The sequence below is a fragment of the Struthio camelus genome, chromosome 4 (genome assembly GCF_040807025.1).
Source record: "Struthio camelus isolate bStrCam1 chromosome 4, bStrCam1.hap1, whole genome shotgun sequence".
NCBI lineage: Eukaryota > Metazoa > Chordata > Aves > Struthioniformes > Struthionidae > Struthio > Struthio camelus.
This window is the reverse complement of record NC_090945.1, coordinates 44966549-44990427: the sequence shown is the minus strand read 5'-3', so window position 1 is coordinate 44990427 and position 23879 is coordinate 44966549. Positions and strand designations below refer to the sequence as shown.

Here is a 23879-nt window from a genome sequence, read left to right as displayed (position 1 = left end):
CATCTGAGGGGCAATCTTCATGGTAAGTAGTGTCTGGAGATTGTTTCCCTCCTTTCATTAACCTACTATGTGATCTTATACTCTTAAAAGTGTCTTAGAGTATTTGAATTTCCTCAAGTGATTACGTGCTTACATTTTCACGTTGTACTTATGATCTGTAATTTGAAACCTGAAAAGTATCCCTGTCCCCCCTCATTCAGTGTCTATACTAGGTGCTTTCATGCATTCCTTACACGAGTGGACATATAAGGTAGGGCATATAAGGCAGAGCATGCCTAGTACTGCTCCGTTTCTTTTCATCACCATCTCAGTTAAATGAAGTGCTGCACTGCTGCAACTTTCCTCTATGTTTTTCTGTTTTTCTGTATTGGTGACTTCTTCTGAAGTGTTTTCTTTATTTTCATTAACCTTAATGCAACAAGAGAGCCAATTTCAATCCCTTGACTGAGATACAGAACTTCTTTAGTACCTTGGAGAGGAACCCATGCCTGATACATGCTTCATCTATGTTTCCTGTAAAATCTGAGTGACCCAGAGCTAGTTATGTACATTTCTACCTGAGGAGACTATGCAAATTCTGTAAGATGAGCTAGTGGCTTAAGTTGAACTGCTCAGCAGAGGCCTGTACCATAGGACCAACGTGGACTGTTCTCTTAAGTTTGTCTCAAGTAGCATGAGGAAAGTCCTCTTGAGTGTATAGAGTTATTGTAGAGGCCGGTCAGTGAAGATTATCTCTGGCACTGACTCACCAGCGCAGGCTAAGCTAATGCAGTATAAGCACACACTGTCCTACTTGCATTTGATCCTAGTTTCACTCATAACTCCAGTGTCTCCTTTGCTGTTTGGATGTGCTTCAAAAGTGCTGCCACGTGACTAGTCATCTCCATGCTCTGCCCTCCTAAACCATAGAGTGGCTCATGAGCACCCTTGGGGTATTGAGGACGGTGCTAAAATGTTACCAGCATAGAGTCTTTGCTCTACTGCAATGTTTCTTTGTCATGTGTAACGCTGACTCCTCAAAACTAGGAGCATGAACACTTTACCTGCAGAAGGTAAAGGTGTTCTCCAGAAATTTCTTAGGAGGACAAAGATGCTCATCCTGGTAAAGTGAAACAAAGTGCTGCTATTGTGACGTTCATTCTCCTAATGGGTTATGCTCTGAAGGCGTATCAAGAGCCTAGGTACCTTTCCCAGTAGCTATAGCTTAGCAAGGGTGTTGAATGTCCCAGAAGCTATGCCACCTACAAGTGAACAGAGAATGAACAGACATCTTTCCAGGAAGTCAACCCAAACTAATTTTTTCTTCAAGACACTACCAGGGGCCACTGCATGCTCTGTCCTAACTTGCTTTTGCACCACAGGAAACATTAAGCCTAAGTATCATGAAGATCAACAGTCTTTCAGGAGCTACCTCTGTGGGTGTTTTATCATTCTTAATGGAAAAATGAAACTATTGCTTTTCTGAGTGAATACTGCATCCGTAAATTAACATTTTGAGAGAAAAAGTAAATGGCACCCCTTCATCTGCCTATTGAATCAGAGTGCGAGTAGATCTCCTTGGTGGATATTTACAAAAAGGGGAGAAAAAAGTTTATGATTTCAAACAACATATGTTTGTTCATACGGAGTGTACATGCGAACCTTCTGTCTCAAAATACTTCAAGTTACTGGTAAATAACCTTTCTTCCTCTTCCGTATAATTCCTTCAGTTTAACATGCCTCACTTGCAGTGTGTTCTGTACCCTATGGGAAGCAGTGCTCTAGGCAGTTCTATAAAGCGACCACATGGATCTTTGCTCTTGTTTTCGTCCTTTTTTTTTTCCCCTCTGGAGGAACACTATCTCAGACCAAAATCTTTTACCTTGTTTTAGATATAAAATTGTTAATCAGTATAAACAAAGTGCGCCAGCAATAGATGTCTTCAATGTATCCTATTTTATGTATGATAAATGAATGTATTTGTGGGCTGCTTTCATTTAAGATGGCTTTCTGTCCTTTGTCTATGAAAAGTGCCAGTTTTTTTTTTTTAAGTTTTTCTATCTTCAGTGTTTTTTCATCTTTTTCCTTTTAGTTGACTGAAGCCAAGGTGGGCGTGATATTCTTTTTTTATTTTTACTAAAAGTACTTAAAATTTTTGCCTGTATTTTGCCAACTTATTTGTAATGCTACTCTACCACTTATGCTGTAAGAAGCCTGTTAAAAGACTTCAGATTAAATGAAAAGCCTGCACAAGTTGGTCATCAGCAAAAGTATGTTCCTGTCAGAATTTTTTTTATGCTGAATTTTGTCAGTCCGTTTCATAAGTAGGAATGTGCAGAGGTTATGAAAACAAGTAGTTTGAAAATGGGGATTTCAGATGTTGACCCTATATATTTTTGCTTGCTTTCATTTCCCTCCCCACCCATTCCACCTTTCTTGCAGTAATAACTAGAGCGCGTACATGGAAGAAACTGGAATTCCATCAAACCTTTCTCATATTCTTTGCGTACCACATGCAGCTGTCATGAGGGGTGGTGGGGAGAGCCCATCAGTGCAGTGGACATTGTTAGTTCAAGTTCCACTGCCTGAGCAGTGATAGAGCCATCATTTTTCTTTTGGTTTGTAAAAGCTTCATATCTTAAAAAAAGTATCTAATCTCAAAAATGCAGTTTAGTCCAAACATTTGAGTGAGGAGTTGCCTAGTAAAATTATGACCTATGTTGGTCAAGCAATCAGTCTAGATGATCCCACTAGTCGCTTCTAGCACTCAGCTTTTAAATACATGAAATAATGATAATCCTTTGAGAACTCTTACTTTGCAGAACGAAGCTGGCAGTTCTGATGGACAAGAATCAAGTGAGGAAGCAGAACTGAAACGCAAGAAGATAGAAGCACAGAAGGTAATTGTGAGGAAGGGGGGAGCAGGAATTCATTATTTAAAATTTCCTTTGCATCTCCTGGGTTTTTTAACTTTTAATTTTCTTATCCATAGTTTATTCATTCGTCTGCTACAAGAGGCTTTTGTCTTTTTAAGGATGATGAAACCATAAGTATTTTAACTGTACTGAAGCGACAACTCTTTGTTCAACTGATTTGCCTCAGTAATTTGAAAATACATTGTGACAGAGGTCAACAAGCAAGAAGATTTTTCTCATCTTTGAGATTTTTCTTTAGATTAGCTTTAGTCCTAGAAGCAGTTTGGCATAACTAGGATAGTACTTTGATATGGGAAGGGAAAATATAGCATAAATAACCATTTTATTTATTTTAGGTTGGAAAAACCCTTTCTGTATGCTGACAGGGACTACATGTAGATTGGAAGGTGAAATATCATGAAATGATGTATCATGAAATATATCTAATTCTGTGTTTTAAAGCAAATGTTGTGATTCATAGAAGTTCAATGTTTATTTGGAGTTTTACTCCATGTGTTCTTATCAAATATTCGTTTACTTTTTCCCTCATCTTCAAAGAGCATTGTAAAAACAAGCTGACCTTAAGCCTGACCTTAATTAAAGTAAAAGTAGAGATGAAACAACAACTGGAACTTTTTATGTAGAGTTTCAACTGAATATTTGCAATTGCATGATTAATGCATTTAGCTTCAAAATTAATTTTAAAAGAGATTCCAATTTTAAAGGACTTCCGTTTAAGATTACTTAGCACACTAGAAGTATTACCATGCTAATGAAGAATGTTAAGTAAAGTCTGAGGAGCTGTTACTATTTTTGAGACAGGAGATCAGTTACAGTTACATGGTGATGTTGATTATTGGTGGAGTCCTCTCTTCATAGTCTATAAAGTAAGTGAGAGAAAGGGAGATGAAATGATCCAGTAATGTTTTTTTTTTTTTTGTTATTATAGGCCCAAGCGAATGCTCGAGCTGCAGTTCTGAAGGAGCAATTAGAGCAAAAGAGAAAGGAAGCATATGAAAGAGAGAAAAGAGCTTGGGAAGAACATGTAAGCAAATATGCAGTCGCAGTACATAGTGCTATGTCTTTGTGTGACTAAAATCTTATATTGAGATTTTCAAGCTAAGATAATTAATTTGTCCTCTGAAACTGAGGAGAACATTTTGTCAATCAGAATTCTCTCATTAGAAGCCTAATATCAGGTATACTTGAATGAAAAATATGGCTCAATAATTTTAGAACACCAAACAACGATTAGGATTGCACTAAATATTTGATTAATAATCCATAACTTACCAAAGTGGACATAATTTTATTTTGCTTGTGTGTGCTATAGATTGGAAATAGTGCATACGTACAGTTGACAGGTTTTTTTAGTAGTATGAGAATTTGATATTATTGTCCTTTTCTAAGGTTACGTGAACCTATTTGATAGTACTGCATTTAACATGCAAAATCATTAAGAAATGAACAGTTGATGATTAGAAAGGTGTCATCCAACTACTTTCTATTGATGCAGGAAGCTTTAAAAGCTGTCATAAATTAGGATATAGATTAAGTTACATACAGCAGTTTATATATAAAAGCTATCACAGTGATGCTCCGTTTGATCTTTAAAACAGAACTTGAAGTGTTATGCGGAAAGCAGGCATGTATAAAACTAGTTACTCAAAAACACCACCTTTATCATACTTTAGCATAGACTTGGTAGACTGTACCATCAACTTACTCCCCTTGAAAGCTTGTTGTAGGGCAAATAATTTGTTTTATTCCTAGAAGTAACAGGAGAAGATTTCAAAGTGGTGCTATGAAAGGGTTGAGTCTTTTTCTTATTGAAAGAAGTAATTTTTAGGAAAATGTGATCAGGTAAAATAGCAGCCAGGGAGAAGAAGGGTAAGATATTTGAGACCTCATCAAGCTGAATTGTCTACTTTGTTGTCCCTTGAATGCTATCTGTTATTCGCCAATCGTGATTTAAAGCCAACAGTATATTTGTCTATTTGTTCTTGCTGTGATAATTTATATGGCCTGAAAACATACATAAGTTTACTTCTGTTTTTGATTTTAAAGTTACAATCACTGATCTTGCAAAAGGTTTCTTCCTGCCATTATAGTATACCTTTCTTCTGAATTTTGTTCAGTGTTCTACGTTTTGTCTTTAGTGTGAAGTTTCTAATTTTCACTGTTAAAGCCAGCCATTCTGTAATGAAGACGCTTGCTATCTAAATAGGTTCCTTGAAAACTGTGTTCGTAAATTCTGCTTCAAGTAGAATTTAGTTTATTTAGTCTGAGTTATTTTATAGATTTAACCTTTTTTTCTTTTTAACTACATATAGCTGATAGAAAAAGGAGTAAAGAATCCTAATGTGCCTTTTCACGTGGGAGCTACAGGACACAGTCCTTTGCATGGCTTGCAAGAGCATGGACCATCTCCTAAGCCACAACTTCCACTGAAGCCTGATACACCAGTCATCTCCATGACTTCTGCTTTGAAGGAAGTGGGTGTGGTAGGTACTTTGCTAGAAGGTAAAAGAAATGAAAAAATGGGCAAATATACTGATTTGAAAAAGCGCTTTTAGAAGAATGTGTAGATTAGGTAAAAGAATACCTGAAAGTGCATAAGGACGCTAGATGCTTTTAATAAAACATAATAAAAAAACAAAACTTAAAAACTGCTGAAATAGTACATTGAAACTCCTAATTCAATCCATTTTGGACAAAACAGCCTATTTCTCATGAGGCCTGAGTTGCGCCTTCAGTTCTGATCAATGCGGTCACGACCAGTGGACGAAGTCATCAACTAACCAGAGTTTTCATCTACCTCTTGAAGTCAGGAGATATCTGGTGGAAGTGACGAAATAAATTTTGAATGATAGGACTATTTCATTTTAATTCTTGTTTTCAGTGAATTTAAAAGTGTGCACTGTATATAACAAAAGTTTGAAACTAGCATCTGATAGTCTTTTCTTCTTGTTATCTGAGTCAGTATTAGACTTCCTTATTTTTCTTTTCTATGTTCTTGGATCCTGATACTGTAAATGCTTACATATTTACCTGAGCTACCATATATAGTCCCATTCGATGTTAAGTTACAGTTGTGAAACTAAACATATGCATAAATGTGTGTAGAATTTGAGTTTTGAATACAATCTGCATTAATTTGAACATTAACTTTGCTTTTTACCTAGTTTTGTTTCAGTGTAATGCAGAATTATATACTGTCTATAGCCGCAAAGGCTATGACTATAGGAATACAGTGAAATTTTATATAAAATGTTTTATATATAATATGCTACACTGAAAGCTGTCAGCTGATAGCTAGAAAAATAAACAAAATCATGTTCCAACACACAAATATTTAAATCACTGTGACTTTTTAAAATGTGAGTAAATCTATCTTACAGTAACACAAGATGATGACTGTATCTAACTTAAAATGAAGCTTTCTGTGTAACACTGAGCAATTTGAAAAGACTGATCTTGTACACAAAGAATTTTTTTTTAATTCTACATTTCCACTTTCAATTTTCAGTTTTATTACCTATTTACTATTTTGTAGTTTTGAAGAGTAAATATGCATCCTGAACTGAGCTCATGTTGACTGGGTTTTGGAGGCCTTGTGCTCTAGTTCAAATTCCAGTGCTCCTATCATTGAGGCAAATCAGGAACGCAGAGCGTTTCTCTGAAATACTTCACATAATGGAATATTTGGCTTAGTTTAGTGTACTCATGCACCTGCCTATTCTCAGTCAGCTCACTCTGGGCAGGTTTTCTGATGTGTTTTCAGATATCAAGGAACTGCTGTTTTCTTATTCTTTACTAACTATTCATTAGGTATGCTGTAATCACTCAATGAAGTTGTCTCTTCTCCTTTCTGCCTTACTTTACAGATGTTCCTCGACTCTGTCCTTGCCCCTTTCCTGTTTTCTTCTAGAATAACTCATCTAGAATTACTCTCATTTCTGAAGTTGGAATTTGGTGGCGTTTTGCTGCAGATATCTTATCTGTCTTCATCTCCACCAGTTTTGTGCTCTGAATTTTCATGTCTACTTAAACTGAGTCTGATTCTTTTGCTCACCGCTTTCAGATAGTGAACAGTTCAAAGACGAGCTGTCTTTGAAATTCAGTCTTTGGGAAGCACCATAAAAACAGAAGTATCATACATTCTGTCTTAATCTATCTGCAGTTGTCAATGGAATGGACTTTTCTCTATATGTTTTAATATTCTGAAGATTATTTTTCTGACATACTGTCCTACATTGTTTTGCATGCTTCTTGGATTTAAAGGATGAAAATGTAACTCTCATCCATGAAGCTGAAGAGGAAATAAAAAAAGCAGATTTTGCGATGCAAGTATGTTTAGTTAAATTAAGTTTTCTTTCTTTTGCTATTTAAAAATGTACTATTTTAAGTGATATATGTTGGCCTTTATTTCAGAATAAGCGAGATATATTAAGAAGACTGAATCAAAATCTTAAAGCCCAAGAAGATGAGAAAGGAAAAAAGGAGAGCAAAAACATATCTGAATCAGTTTTGTCTGAAGGCGCTAAGGAACAGCGAGAAGATGACTATCCACTTCCAGGAGATCGCAAAAAATGGGAATCTGGAGCATCGGAGTTGGTAGTTCCTCTAGCTCAGTTATCAATGGAAGACTCTCTCTCTGGAACAGACCGTAAGTGCTTTTCTGTCACTATGATATTAATATATCAGTTTACCATGCATAGTACCATAGCAATTTTGTGTCTTCTGCTTCTAAACCAGCTGGTTATACTTTCCCTCATAGGATGAATAAAGCACGGGTTGAGGAGTCAAATAAGTGGCCTGCAGAGGTTAATTAGTATTTGTTTTCAACAAATAGTTACTTAATTAAATATATGGTTACTTTCTTCAAGCTGCAGCTGTAAGTATCTTTTAAATAGGCACTAACTGAACAAAAAGAATAGAAAGCACTTAGGCTATATACAAATTTCTTAAGTTTTAATTATTTCTCCTTCCATTCCTTCCGATAGTGTTAAAGGCAACTTATGGCAAAAGACTCAATTACAGGATGCTATTTTTCAGCAGAAATCGATCAATTTTCTTAAGATGCAATGCAAAAAAAAAAAAAACAGAGAGAAAGCAAAAAATAAAGTGAAGATGAGATGTGATCCCTATCTGTCTTGCAAGCAAAACAGTGGAAAAAATTGTAAATCCAAGTACACAATGGTGATGCTTATTCCCTCTCTTTAGTAAAACAACAACAAAAAACCATACAGGATAGGCAATCTCATCCTGTCAAAACTGATTGAGATCTGTGTCCAGTGTTCTTATGAATAGGCATGGGCTGCACGATAGGCTGACCTGCACAGGGCAGGTCGATTGCTGCTAAAAACTTAGGCAGTTTCTAACCTATAAATATTAACTAAAAAATGAAATTTGTAATTCTGATTAACAGATTAGAGTGTTTTCAAAAGACAGGCTGCTATGACCCCCTGTGGGCAACCTGGAATTTGCACAGAATAAAGGTCTCGACACCTGTAAAAATGACCATAGAATTAAATTAAAATTCTCCTTGTATTCAATGTATTTATTTAATTATACTTAGAAATCCTTTTATGTTGTCAGGAGAGCAATAAGATCTGAGTTTTCTTCCATTTACATCTGCTACTTTTATTTCATCATATTGTACCCTTTATCAGTTTCAGCTTGGTGGGGTTTTTTGGGGGGAAGGTGGGTTTGTGTTGATCAAGACTCTTCAGATTTTTATCAGCTTTCTCTGGTCTTCTGGGTGGAAGACCTTTTGCTTTTTTTTCAGTATGTCTTATTGGGGCTGTTTCACATTGCAGGAATAATTAAATAATCATTGATGGAATGGTGGACTTACTTCATAGCATAATAGTTTTATGGCTATGATGTCGTAAGATCAAGAAACTTCTGTCTTTTGCTGTCCTTTCCTTTGTTGCCACTCTTTGTTATTGTCAGAGGAATCAATAACAGAAACAAACGTCACAAAGTAGAAGGAGGACAAGACGTTTTCTAGTTTCCCTCCCATATGAGCAAGTTGGTAGGAGCAGAGATGAAATTTCTAATCAGACGAGGTTCAAGTCAGCTCCTGCCAGTATTAAAGCACCTGACTTACTGAAAAGACTTGCTGCTATTAAGTTGCAAGTAAATTAACTGTCATTCTAATAAGCTTGGCACTGAAAGGAATCATCAGAAGAAAAACTCTGGGCTTTTGAGCGCAGTCTTTAGGCTATTGCGCTTGGGGTGAGGTGGTATGAGTCTGACTTTGTAGTTTCTAGTTTTGGGGGAAGTTATTTGTTTTGTTTCTTTTATTAAATACAAAGTGACCAGAAACATCTAATGTATTTGTGCTTGTATCCTCACAGGACAAACTCTGGGGGAAGTAATTAAATTAGATATTGGTGAACCTCACAGGAAGGTCTGGGGCAAAAGCCCTACTGATTCAGTCCTGAAGATCCTAGGAGAAGCAGAGTTGCAGCTTCAGACTGAATTACTAGAGGAACTAGATGTAACAAATGGTAAGCGCTGCTGGTAATTATCTGTGCTGCGGAGGTAGGAAATGATCTTGTAAAGGGCTTTTTCTTTTTTTCTTTTTCTTTTTTGGTAAGATGAAAAGATTCTGCTGCTCTGCCACTTTTTTTTTTTTTTTTTTGCCTTTAACTTTCAATATATAGCAACTGTTTTCAACAGCTGTTCTCCAGTATGGATTGTGAATTTTTTCTGTTGAGGACAATTTTGAAGTAATGGAAGCATAATCTGTCCTTACTGGTTCTTTGCAATTCTGTGTGTTGCCTCAGTTCTAAATATGTAACATAAACTGATACAGAAAGACACCAAAATATTTGAAACTCTGCCAAGCAGTAAGACGTTAAGAAAGATGTGCTGAAAGGGAATGATCTTCATTTTTGTTGAAGTGTCTCAGACTTTACTTATTAATATAATCGAGTCTGTTTTTTAAAAGGGATATCATCAACTCACTATATTATAGAGGTCTTATAACCTTCATGTTAGCATGTGACTTACATATTAGTTAAATTTTTTTTCAGGTCAACTCCTACTTCTCATCCTTAAACTAGATATCAAATTTAAGCAGTATGTTTCTTTTTAGGGATGTAAATTCTGTTGCTTCCTCGTCCTTCCTGTCTTTCTGATGAGCGACCTTTTCACTTTTGTCTTTTCCTTCCTCTTTTCTTGTGCTTTATAAATGCTAGATTCAGTAAGCTGGCAGAGTTCCAGTATGTTTGTCTTTGTGAAAACAAAATATTAGTTTATTTTAATAGAAATAAAAATGGTAATTTGCTAAAGAAATGTAAGGCTGTTGTTTTTAAATTATACAAACCTTAAAAGCCATATGCTATTATGCCTTTTTTTGTCCCATGACTTAAAGTATGTAATGGTTATCATATTTTACCAATTTATCAAGATTGGTTAAAATTTAAGTTAAACTTTGAAATGCAAGAAAACAGTACAATTTATTTCAAGTGTAGACACGTACTAATTATATAGCAAGAACACCTGCTGTTACAGAAAACAAAAATGGTATTTTTAGTGCTTCTATTTCCCTTCATAGAAAGGAAGTAGATAATTTTTCATATGGTAAAAAACATGCGAATTTTTCTACTCTGAATATAGGTATTTTCCTTTTTAAAAAAACTTTCTTGACTCACGTTGTAGTTTATTATTGAACTATGTCAAAGCACAGCGCACTGTTTAAACTATAGAATGATTTTGTGTTAGATGCTGCAGAAGTTACTGAAGGAGACTATCAGTCCTTAATCATAAAAAAGAATAATGAGGAGAAAACTTTTCCTACTGTGGAAGCAAAGTCTGTGGTACCAGTTGGTATCACTGAATCTGAAACAACTGTACCAGAAGATTCTCAAAGAGCTGAACCTATCCAGGCACAGTACAAACCTATTATGCTGGATGGTAAGTCGTTTCATTAGTAATTCTAATTACGCTCTATTCCAATTCAGTGGCAAAAGAAACAATCCTGTACCCCTTTATATTTTCCTTTAAGTGATGTGCAATTATGTATTCTTAATCCTTTTAGATAGGTCAAAGTATTTTCTATGCTTGTATTGTAATTTGACTTACCAATTTATTATGTTAAATGCCAGAAACTCTTTGTGTGCTTATAGAGAATTCTCTAGATGGCAAATGGAATTCTGAAGTGCTTCCATGTTTTTTGTTTCTCCCCATCAATTGTGCTGGGATCTTTTCCCATGTATGTTATAGCAGCACCTTGCTAACCTCTGGGGGAAGGCTGCTGAGTTTTTTTTGAAGCACAGCTCCTTGGAGCCCTTAGAGTACTTTTTTCTGTACCAGAGCCAAACTTTTAGTTCTGGGGTTACAAACTGTTTCCGTTGTTCTTGTGAAATACAGAAAATGATTAAAGCTCAAGGACTTAAATGCAACCTTAAGATTAAAAAAAAACCTTTGTAGTCTATCATGTCTTTTTGTTTGCTTGGGATTTATTTTTGATGAGGTGTCTGATTTCAATAATTTTAGAGCCTGATGATTTGGAAGCAGAGATATTGGAAGAAACAGAAGAAAATAAAAAGCACAAAACCAAGGAATTTCCCGTCACTGTTAATGATGTGTGGGTGAAAGAGAAAGAGGATAAGTACGTACTCTTCCTTTGATCTTTTCTCTCCGGTTTAAAGAACCAAATTTAACTGAGTAGGATTTAGATAGATCAGGTAAAAGGTTAAGTTTAGTTAAAGCTTCATTGCTTGTCTGCCATGTTCATTTTACTGCATTTGGTGGCCAAGGTTTTGGTTTTTTTTCAGTAGACTAATGACTATTTTCATGATATTTCCTGTGGATATGATGTTTATAATAGGGCACACTGTGACAAAAAAAATGAGGCCACTTCTGTGAAGGTAGTCCTTGACAAGGTGCAACCACAAGAAGCAGCTCCAGAAGGTCAGTTGAAGACTTTTCCGTCCATTATTACTGGCAGTAAGAAGTACTTGTGAATACCTTTCTCACTTAGGCACTAACCCTGAAAGAACAGGTTTTCTAGTTTTTTCTTTTTTTCTTTTTCAGTTCGTACTTCTAAAGACATATTTCTAATAGATTAGGGAGACAAATTCTAGGGGCAGGGAATCTTAAGTGGGGAAAACAACATATTATAAAGCCATATTATATATACAAACTCAGGAAAAACCCATGTTTTAATACTTACAAGTGAATAAGTGCTATAGCCTTTTAAAATGACTATTTAAAATGTTACAAAATCTGCTAATTTTACTTGCTAGAAGTGTTGCTTTGTTTATACACCTCTCTAATAAAAGCCACTATTTTAAATAGCTACTAATTATAATATTAATGCTTAGAAGACTTACTTGCTCTTAGTAGTCTTTGAAGTAATTTCAGAATCTCTCTGCAATACTTTCAAGTATCATTGATGATTTATATTTTGTTTTTCTTGTGGTATCAATTGCATTCATCAGGTAGTTCACTAGGTAATGAGAAACAAGAAAACGTGAGAGCAGAATAGACTATACCTGAGGGCAATGTATTCTCAAATAGTTAAAAATAATGGGAGAACTTCACATTAGAATGCATTACTAAAATAATCTGACAGTTTAATACTCCTCTAGCGCTATCTATTTTCCACTGTAATTGTACAGCTGAAATAGTTTCAGTTTAGTTACCTTTTGTTTAAGAGCCTGGGATTTTTAATCTTTGTAACAGACTGTCTCTTACCGCACCAGGAACTTGTTCCAATGACTCTCTGCAACCCGAACCCTTATTCCAGAGGGTAATACAGCCCCCAGTTGTACCAACCGCTTCACCAGTTCTGTCAGCTCAGTCTTCACAGGAAGAACCTTTGGTACCTCGTTCACGTTCCATATCACCAGCCAAAATTAAAGGCAAAAGTTCTTTGTTGACAGGACTTTCTACAGGGCTGTTTGATGCAAACAACCCAAAGGCAAGTTAAAAAAAACAAAAAAAACCTTTTATTTCTATAGTAATATTCTTCTAAATTTCTTACTGAGGCTTACTTACACTGAAAAACTTCATTGCCAAAACAGATGGCATAGTGGTTTCAGCAGATGTTTGTATTTGTTTAATGCTTGTGATGCAGTATGCCTCCACTGTGTTCATTGTATCAGCAGGAGCCACATAGCATTGTGAGTCTTAAAATTCTGGATGGTGAAATCAAAGTTCAAAATGTTTGTGGAGGAATGCCACTACTTCTCTTGGATATAGCTGAAGGAGTTCATGAGGAAATTCCTAATTCCACTGATCTCCTTTCTCTTTTGTGCCATTTTTCGGACTTACCACCACCTTACCATCAGAAACATAAACACTGAACAGATCAGCAAAGGTGTTTAGTTATTTCTGGCAAAAAGGTGGTGGATGTTGTTTCTTTGAAATTTAACCAGCTACCACAGGTGAGCTGCAAGACTGAAGAAGAGTGAATGGATCTAAATGCATTTCCTGACAAGCTACGTAGCTAGGTAGCTCGCAGTGTGTGAAATGATCATATAGGATGGTGAAATGTGGTTATAATACAAACTTAAGATGTTTTTTTAAAAAGTTATGGAACTTGTTAGATGAAATTGACTTCTTTCTTAAAATTACATGAAGCGTTTGCCCTCGTTCTAACATGCAAAGAATATAAAGGAAGAGCTGCTTTTTGGAGAAATATACATGGCAAGGATTCTCTAGAAACTTGCGCACCTGCTTTGCATTCAGTCAATATGAAATATGAAATAAAGGTAGTGGAATGTCAGATGATTTAAAAAAAAGTGTCTGTCTTTGACTCTCAGTCTTGTTTCTAACTGCCTGAACAGAAATTGCACTGTTTAATGGTTAATCAAATATTGAGTTATCTCAACTGGTTGATGCATTGCTGGGAAGCATAACACTGGTGCAGTCCTCTTTGCATCTTTGGGAAAATAAGGCTTCTTGGCAAACTGCAAACAGACTATTTTCACAGACCCATGTGTTCACGTAAATGGATTTATGACTCTTATGGTGATTCATGCAGAGTTAGTCTGCCATTAACTTCCCTAGTTTATGAAACAGTTTGTCTGACAGCTGGATAATATGAGCCACCTCAGTGTGTCACTTGTTATTGTGTATTTGGCATGGGTTTTGGGCATAAGTGTTTCTCACAGCTGCGGATTTGCTGTTACTGCTGCAGTCGACTTCCTAAAAGAAAAAGGAGAGCAGCCTGTGGTTGTAGTAGTCAAAAAAGCATATGTTGGTACAAATAGCAGCAAAGAAGAGTCTGCTGGGGAGGTGTTTGTTTTTTTTCCACTGATTAAAATTTAGGAGATAACACTAAACACGGATGTATTCAGAGCTATGCTGAAGGAAAGTGAGTCTTACTGGTGAAGCTTCTTAGTCCAGATAAGGTCTTGTTTCTTGTTTTAGCAATACAGTGTTGAATATTTAGTATACTGTTCTAGCAGTACGGTGTGGAATATTTAGTATATTGTTTGGACAACTTAAAAAAGAGATCCTGTTGATCACTGAGCAAACGGTTACTTTGTCTCCATGTTGCTTTATTTCCCTTGCAATGAATTAGTGTTTTAAACAAAAGCTTCTTCCTTCTTGATCTAATAATTTGGAACAGCTTTGACATATCTCATAAGCAGAACTTAATGTTTTCACTGACCCACCTAGAGATGAAATAATAAATGTCAGTTTTTAAATATATTCCTTTGTCAACTATTCACAGCTGTGTTTTAAGTGTTTGCTTACAACACATGCTTATAAAGTGCATTTATGTTACTTATCCACCGCAGTGTTCCTTTTCTTAAGATAGCCATCAAGCTAATGAACAAATCTGCACAACAGCAGAATATGTATGTCAGTTTATCTGTCTCTTTTAAGCTTTTCAGTCACTGTAACCCGTAAAGGTGGAAGGAACGCTTTCCACTTATTCTAAATGTCAAATTTTCAATAATTAGGCTAGCTGGGCTGGTCCCCCCGCCCCTTTTTTTTTTTTAAGCTGATCCTCAAATGATGAAGCCAAAAAGTTGCTTTTAATATAATGTGTAACATCAGACTTTTTTGATTCGTTACCAAACATGAAGCTTTCTTATTGCCTTTGCAGATGTTGAGAACATGTTCACTCCCAGATCTTTACAAATTGTACCCAACTCTAGTTGATGTTCCCAGTGTAGCAGATGTACAGCATCAAGATGATCTTGAAATAGATGATACGGAAGATGAACAAGCCAAAGAAGTACCCTCTGATTCTGAGGATGTGTGAGTGTAATATGTTTATCTACCATTTCAAAAGGTATCTTACAGCAAGTATATTTTTGGTTAGACACTAATAGTTATACACAGTATGCCAGGATGAGGGTTTTTAACCAAATAGTGAGAACTCTGTGTTGCTTTCAGGAGGCAAGTTTGTTCGTTCGAATCACCGTTCACTCTGAGTCTTACTTGAAGAACTGAGAAATTAATTGGATGTGCTGTTTATGATAACTGTCTGAATTTCCTCTCCAAATTCCATCCAAGATGCTTTTCTGTGTCTTCTCCTTGCGTTCCACTGAAACAGTTCAAAGTTGACAGCTACCAACTCTTTCAGAAATAAAGATTTCTTGAATATTTCTTTTCTTTTTATGTTCTGGGCACTCTACTCTTCTGTCTCCCTTGCTGTTTTATCAGGATACCTTTTAATCCCCCCAAATTTCTTCAGGGCTTCAAAATCCAGACCCCAAGTGTTTTTGACTATTCCCTGCAGCTTGAGTAGTCTGTGGAGATAAAATCATGTGTTGTATATGTTCTAATAAGATTTGCATCTATTTTTTGCTCCAAAATTATTTTTATTTGGATTAAAGTTTTAATTTCTTTCCAGCGTTTCCTTGTAGTATATAAATGCTGGATCAAATCCAGGGCTGTTAATTATCTTTCTTTTTTCCCCTTCTTCCTCCTCCTCCTCCTAAAATTTTTTCACTTGCCTCCTTTCTAAGTGAAATCGAGCAGTACCATTATCTTCCATATTGCTATAACTTGGACTTTTTATCCTTGTATCCAGACTCTGCCTAGGTTTTTCTGTAGGGCTGTGTGTGTTAATCGTAACACCTACTACACTGGCTTTTTCTGTCCATGCAGTTAAATAAGTCAACCAGTTTCATGCCATCTTAAGACAGGTCACAGGACTATCTTTTCTTCTAGCCTTGATAAAAAATAAGCTTTACTTACTCTTATATATCTGGAATGTTACTGGAAAAATGACTTCTCTCCTGTTTTGACCATATAATTCTCATCTGTGTTGCTATGCTAGCTCCTCTCCTTTTTTTAACCATATAAACAATGAAATGGAAAAAATTGTTTAACCTTAGCCCTTCATCTTTCTGCTTCATTTTAAAGATACTTGTACTGTTGGTCCCTACTGCCAGCTTGTACTGCCCATTTACTAAATTTACCTAACTGCCATCCTTATGGAGTTTTCTGGAATGGGTTGTCCCACATGTCTATAGAGAGCCCTAAAAATTGTATTTTTACAAAAAGCCACAGATCCTGTTTTGTCATTTGTCACCCTTCCTCTTAGCCCACTCAATGCTTTTGCCTTATCCATTGTCTGTTTAGATAGATCTGCATTCCTTGTGTCTTGCTTGATATAGTGGTAGCACAGCTGTAATCATATCGGTCTAAGAACATAAAGATCTGTAGAAAGTGCTGATTCTTTTATTTAGACCAATGATGTGATAGGAAAAAAACGTATGATAGGAAGGGGGGGAAAAAAAAAAGCTCTTCCTACAGAGTTTGTCTTGTAAGGTATTAATTACATAATATATCGTTTTATTTTAGTATGTTTGGGGAGACAGACACAGATTTGCAGGAACTCCGGGCCTCAATGGAACAATTGCTTAGGGAGCAGCCTAGTGAGGAATTCAGTGAAGAGGAAGAATCTACTTTAAAGGCCAATGCCATAGAATGCATAACAAATGGTACAGAGCTGGATGAAGAAGATGAAAATAACCCCAGCAGTGAAAGTGCACTTAATGAAGAATGGCAGTCAGGTATAATCTCTATGATGTCTGTTTGTATGTCTTTTTTTTTTTTTTTTTTAATCTGTAAGACTTATTTACTGATGTTAACAATATAAACACAGGAGAAGGTTTTTGCATTATACGCTTATAATAAAATGAAGGTCTAATTAATAGCTTTTATACAAAAATTAGAAAAAAACAGATATTTACTTTTTCTGTAAGTCAAGGTCAACATCTAAGCAACAATCAATGCTGTAAATTAAACGTTGACTATTTGTTAGGCACTGATTATCAATCATTTTTTCTCTAGTCACCTACAACTTGTCTTCAAGGAAGATCAGACACATCGTATTTCTTTGAATAATTCATGACTGCAGTATAAAAAATAGCAGTTGAAATGACTGGAGTGTCTGCGATCCCACTTGTGTTAGAATTAAGTAATTCAACGGGCACTCAAAAGGAACATGAAGTTATTAACCTTGTCCTTCTCCCAAAATAGCTACTAATGGAGTCAAACTAAAAATAACACAGAAAATTATCACTCCTTTGTATTAGCGATACACAGCAATATACTGCAGTCAGTGTTCTGTGTCTAAAATTGTGGCTGAGATGTCAGTATTCTACTAGTTTTAAAATAGTGTGTTTATAAATATAGAAATAAAAAGATGTGTAAAATTAGTAAGTAATCCATAGCTATTGTGTCATTTTGCATTATTGAAGACAACTTTAAACAAATTGAAGATCTGTAAATATTCCTGTAAAATGACACTCTTGTCTAGATGATGCATTCCAGTGAGTGTGTTAAAGTAAAATAAACTTAACACTTTTTTTTTTTTCCCCCTTGTAGGTCAGGTAAACAAGTAGAATCTTCCATAACTCCAGTATTTATTGAGGAAGTATTTTTCTTAGACAAAAGTTTGGATTGTGTAACATGTTGGAAAATAGGATTTTACAAAAAGATTCTATCTTGTATTGTTAATTACAGCCACTGAACCCTCCTTGGAGAAGATAGCGAGGTGCTTCCCATTTGGGATTCAGAATGTATTGACTCTGTCAAGATATGGACTGTCCCTGTTTCATTGCAGGTTGTTCAGAACATCTGTCCACATCATTTAACACTCCTGAGCTTAGCTGCTTTCATTAGATTTAGAGGTCTGTGTAGATGTTAAATTTAGGTACATGGAAACAACATACTCGGAATGTGGGAAAACGTCTCAATTTATTATTTACTATTGCTTGCTCTTTCTTTGTAGATAATAGTGATGGAGAGATTGCCAGTGAATGTGAAGAATGTGATAGTGTCTTCAGCCATTTGGAAGAGTTGAGATATAACCTGGAGCAGGAAATAGGCTTTGATAAATTCATTGAAGTTTATGATAAAATAAAGGTTCGTGAAATAACCTCAAGTGGGAAATATTTTAAGAAACAAGATGAACGTACTTAGGGCCGTTTACTGCACTAGTAACTAATTGCACTGTCTGACTAGAATTAACACACGTTTCTTAGCTTTTTATTTTGTTTCAACATACAGAAATACTAACACACCAGTGGATTAAAGAGGAGAGCTTTGGGTTGAACTGTGAATTGCGTTGAATAAATCTGAACTATTTAATTTTATATACATTCTAAATTTGGCCACATGGATTGTCCTTTCTCCTAGGCTATACATGAAGATGAAGATGAAAATATTGATACTTGTTCAACCATAGTTCAAACTATTTTGGGAAATGAACACAAACACCTGTATGCCAAAATACTTCACCTAGTAATGGCAGACGGAGCCTATCAGGAAGGTAATCTCGCATATTCTGGCAATTATGGGTCGTCTTTGTCATATGTTCTTTCTTGGCTATATTCAATAGGTTCTAATATACTTTTAAAATACCTCTGTGTTTTATTGTTATAATGATTGGTTAAATTGGTAAAACTCACTTTTTTCACAAAGGGTATTCTTATTGCTGCAGCAAAGCATGGCAAACTTTGATAAAGCACATTGACCACTGATTTAACAGGATGTACAGTCACCTATAATAATAACAGATGTCATCTTAAAGGTGAAGTATTATTTAATTTCTGGAATACAGTCATGTAGATAGGGAAGATCAAAGACCAGCATAAAACTTTCAGAATTAAAAATAATTTTAAGAGTTAGTGATTTTTTTTTTTTTTAAAGTATAATAATACTGTTCTTTCCAGAACTGTCCTTTTAATGGGTTGCAGTGTTATTTGAACCAATCATTACTTTTCTGAGAGAAAAACTTCATTTGGTTCTTTATTGTATAGTTGTCATTGCCTAGAAGAACTTGGTGTGGTGATATGATCTATCTTAGTTTTCAGGCAGCTCAGTGACACGTGAAGATAATTTGTCTTGGTGGGAACCTACCTAGATTAGCAGTTTACTAAGCAAATGGACAGTTACCCAGAGTCTGCAAAGGGTCACTCCATGAGATACCACACAGCCCGTTATCACTGAGAAAAACTGGTGTTTTTACCCCATGTGCCAAGAAATAAATTGCAGTTACATAATTTTAGCTTTATAATGATGAAAACCTTTGCTGAAAAAAGATTCAGAAATCTGAAATATCTCAAATTATTTTTATAGACATTGGAAATATAATATATTGTTTTTGGAAGTGTGTGCAATGATTATTGTGTTTAATGCATTAAATATTTAAAATTTGGAAATATATGTTACTCAACATCTATTTTCTGCATATTTAAAATTCTTTTACTAATCTGTTGCAATAGCAAGTGAATAAAGGGTCAAGTAAGATTATTCTAATTATGGGTGGAGGATTTCTAACACAAATCACTGTTTCCATTTTTCCAATTTTTGTTTGACAATGTTGCAGAGCAGTTCAGTCAGTCAGAACACCAGTACTATGCTGGTTTCATTCGGTATTATAAAAGTGTGACCAAAAACAACATCTGAAAAAATTTGTTTCAACCACAACTGATTGACTGAACAGAATTGGAAAGATATATTGTGGTAGTTATTCTTTCAAGCATCCAAGGGACTGACAATATACAATGGGAGAAAAAAGTGTTACCAGTTTATTTTCATTAACACTTTGCCCTAAGGATATTTTAAAACTAGTACTAAAGGCTTAAAATGACAATTTGCTGAAAATGTTTGGCATACTTTTAAATTGTGAGCTGTTGTCTGTCTAAGCTATTAAAATGAGCTGACTTTGATCTTGCCAAATGCTGATTAACAAGTTGCTATTTTTTAATAGCTTCAGTTCTACTTCTTTATTTTATAAATCTGTGGTAGCATATGAAAATGTAAAGGAAAAAAATAATTCTATATTTTGGAGATTTAAAAAGAAAAAAACTATGCTAATAAAAGTGAACAGAGGACAAATGAGACACAAGCTCCTGAACATGCTTCTGATTGTCAAGTTTTTTATTCCTTAAGAAGAGTTAGGAAAAAAATCTATATTCTTCTTTACTAAGAGCATTGTCCTGTGTTGACAACTCCTGACTAAGTGAAGCAGGCAATTTGAGATGCAACTACCTTAAGAAATTCACTAATCCAATAAAGATGTTCAGTGTTGTTCACTTTTTGTACCCCTAGTGCTTTCAAGGCAGTTTTGATACCAGTTACGTCTTCATTTCTGACTAAATGAATTCTTCTATTTTGCTTGTTAAATTGTTTCTCCAAGTTTTTGTTTTCTTACTCCAGGCTGATTTTTATCTTCTGCCTCCTTCCCCACCCCCCTGTGTTTTTTACAGATAATGATGAATAAACCTGACTCAGGAAATTCCTTAACGCTGTACTATATATCAGTGTTTGAATTCTGCACAGTGGAATAACAATTGTAGCAGGAAATTGTAACATTGGGCAGGAAAAAGATGTAAGAAAAGCATGTTGATTGTATGAAAAAGGGGGGGGGAAACATGCCTTTTAAATTGAGATATTTATACATTTCTTTTTTGTGTTCTTGCATATGTGTTCATTAACTATTACTTGCCCAAAATTAAAAAATGTATATGTAATTCATCTTTCAAATTCAAACTGAAGTACAGAGAATGCCTGAAGATGTTTTGATACAAAACTGAGACCTATCATGTAATACAGAAACTTTGTCATCTCAGCAGTTGGCTAGGAGGATGAGAAACAAATTGGAAAGATTACCATGTTGTGAAAGTATCCACTTCTAGCTGTTTACTTACATGCTCTTTATGCCTATATACAGAAGTTGCTTTGTTTTTATTGATACTTGTGGCTATATGTAGTAACATCTTAATCTAGTGGTCCAGTTTGAGCATTTCACTTTTTTTCTTACTAAAAATATATTGTATTTTGAAGCTTAAGGCTTCTGTCACTTCTTAACCAGTGTCATCTGAAATAGCTTGATGTTTCCAAAATGATGCCTCCAAATTGAGGCAAAGTGATACTTCAGTCATCATTGAAATGTCTGAATTAAGTTCTTGAGATTGTGCAGTTCATCTGGAGCTAGATGACTTTTTTTTTTTTCTTCCCTTCTCCCCTTTTCCCTCCCCCAGCCCTTCCCCAAAATCCCAAGAACTTAGTTCTTTGAATGCTGTGATTTGGTCAATGCTAATATTGTAAGTGTCTGAAAGGGGGTTCTAGGTGGGTTGTTTTCTTTTCTTTGTTTCTAAATTTTTGCTGTTATACTCGGAGCTCCAGTAGGCACAGGGATGAAAATAAAATACTGCAGGCACAAATGCTATACAATGCTTGTCGTCTTCTGGCTCCTATTTTGTAGCTTGATTTCCTCCCCCTCCACCCTGGAAAAGGGGGGTGGGGGGAGGGAAGATTTCTTCTGCTCACCTTTCCTTGCAGTGTTCCCTCTATTAGAGCAGTACTATGCAGGGCCAAAGTTAGGCTTGTTGTTTTCCAGTTACTGTGTCTGGAAAAGCTTTCTTTTACCCACAGAATAAGTCTCTTGTTACAGATGAACTATCAAACTTCCAACTGCCCTATTGGAGGAAGTAGATTTTTTTTCTCAGCCACTGTGAAATAACAGCCAGTCAGAATTACCTAAAATTGTTTAAAGTTACTTTTCCACAGAGTGAAATCTAGTATGTATATTATTTATAACTGTCAAAATATGTACATGATTTTTGTATAATTGTTTTATCGTGTTGTTATTAAAATTTTGCCCACTGAAAAGTGGTTTGGGGCTTTTTTGTTTTGTTTTTTAACGTAGACCAAATTCTAGACTATTTCAGCTGTACCCTGGGAACCTGCAATGAGAACTCTGAAAGAATAATTACTAGTAAATGCTTTTAATATGTTGACTATATTTTGGATATCAGACTGCATTTTGGATATTATTTACTTGATCAGCACCTATTGCTTCATCTAATTATAAAGTATGTTCATTGTTAGAAACAGTGCTGGTTCTGCCCTATGCTGCTTCCCTTCCTTTTCCCCTTCCTTCTGTTTATTTGCCTTTTTCTTTTTTTTTTAAGTTCCTACAGCTTTTGCTGCTTTTCACTAGACTTTCTTCCATTCCACTTCTCTTGCAATAGATTTTTCAGCAGTGAAATGATCTTCATGAGCGAAATCATCCATGACATTTAGCAAATACACTCTGAAGAGTTTAATGAAGAATGATTCTGCATTATTTTCTTTTTTTGTTTTGTTTTTCAAATCATATCTCTTCCATATTTGTGAAGAGGGGACCCAAACCTTTAGATTTAAAGGAGTATGGATTAATTATATAGGGGAAAAAAACATCTGGTAAATTTTTTATGCTTCTGCTCTACAATTGTTAATTTTCCTGAGGTGATACAGTCTTCTTGATGTCAAGAAAGGTTGGGGGGATTAATTCATTTAAAATTGAAATCACATTGTTATTGACATTCTTCATTTCTTATGCAGTGTGCTGGCTTGTTTCTTGTAGGGAAAAAACATGTCCGGACATAATCTGCAGACTTCAAGCTTTAAGATGTAAAGCTTTTTACCAATTAATGATTTGAAAAATATGCAGATTCTGCACAGCTCTTTGAGGAGAATAATCTTCAGACCTGCCAGCCAATACTGAGTATCCTTCAAATCCCTCAAGAACTAATTTAAAATTCACAGAGTAAATAAGTTTGTCTGCTAAAGTAATATTCTTATCTCAAATTTTAAAGCCCTATTAACGTACACTGTAACGGCATCAGGAAAGTGTGACTTTTAGGACAATTTATTGGTCTGTAGAGAATAATAAATTATTGAAATTAGTTGTTAAGTATTTGGCTTGCATTCATAATATTACACTCACTATGAAGAATTTTGTGTTGTAAATCTAATGGCAAATTGAGATATTGATAGAACGGTATTTTTGGCTCAAAAGATACTCTGTAATCTACCTTATACTAGGTACCTGTCCTCATAGTCTTTCATCTTGACCCCTGAAGCCAACTGTAGTTAGGATGAGGAATCTTTTTAAAACAAAACAAAAAATCGCTGCATGTGTGGCCTTGCAGACATAATACATTGGAATCTTCTGGCTAGCTGTGCTGTTTACAGCCATATGTATGCCTTGAGCTTCCTGACCCTTCTAGAGAAAGCCATGAAGACCAAACAGCTATGCAGAATTAAAAAAAAGTCTTATTTTAATAGCCTGTGGCAGAAAGATGGAGCCTTGACTGTCCCAACCTCCTTTGTTTCGAGCTGAACGGGTAGTGATCCTTCCGTGACTGATGATTGGTGCCTAAAATCTGTTTCAAGGAGCAGAGCCTAAAGAGGTTTTTGCTCTTCAGTTGGCTTAACTTTTGAGAATATATTCGAAATTATTACTAGAAGGTAACTTCAGAGAAGTATATTACCTGGCTCGGCAACTTGAATCAGACTCAAAACAGATAACTACCATTTCTGTGGTGTTTCTGATAAGTGAATGGCTGATCAAAACAAAGCTCAAGTATACAATACCCTTGGCAAGATTTTATGTGCCTTCATAGACATCTACAACATTTATCAGTAATTCATATTTCAGCTTTTAGTGCCTCTGTGTCTCCTTTTTGCTATGATTTGTGCAGGAATGCTGTACGTTCATTC

General features: G+C 35.4%; 1 protein-coding gene across 28 annotated transcripts in view; it reads left to right on the top strand.

Annotated features, from left to right (window-relative positions):
• Window positions 1-22004, top strand: part of NEK1 (NIMA related kinase 1) — a 51236-nt gene extending 29232 nt beyond the window's left edge. For 14 of the 28 annotated variants that reach the window (XM_068942460.1, XM_068942456.1, XM_068942464.1 and 11 more), the window contains 15 exons: window positions 2802-2879; window positions 3844-3939; window positions 5228-5398; window positions 7179-7244; window positions 7329-7563; window positions 9260-9412; window positions 10632-10823; window positions 11406-11520; window positions 11740-11822; window positions 12617-12834; window positions 14974-15128; window positions 16683-16894; window positions 18118-18251; window positions 18525-18657; window positions 20600-22004. In XM_068942460.1, coding sequence (XP_068798561.1) covers window positions 2802-2879; window positions 3844-3939; window positions 5228-5398; window positions 7179-7244; window positions 7329-7563; window positions 9260-9412; window positions 10632-10823; window positions 11406-11520; window positions 11740-11822; window positions 12617-12834; window positions 14974-15128; window positions 16683-16894; window positions 18118-18251; window positions 18525-18657; window positions 20600-20613 — 2055 coding nt within the window. In that variant the 3' untranslated portion in view covers window positions 20614-22004. The remainder of the gene's footprint in view (window positions 1-2801; window positions 2880-3843; window positions 3940-5227; window positions 5399-7178; window positions 7245-7328; window positions 7564-9259; window positions 9413-10631; window positions 10824-11405; window positions 11521-11739; window positions 11823-12616; window positions 12835-14973; window positions 15129-16682; window positions 16895-18117; window positions 18252-18524; window positions 18658-20599) is intronic. The other 14 variants (XM_068942473.1, XM_068942467.1, XM_068942477.1 and 11 more) reach the window with 2 other exon arrangements.
• The last annotated feature ends 1875 nt before the right edge of the window (window positions 22005-23879 follow it).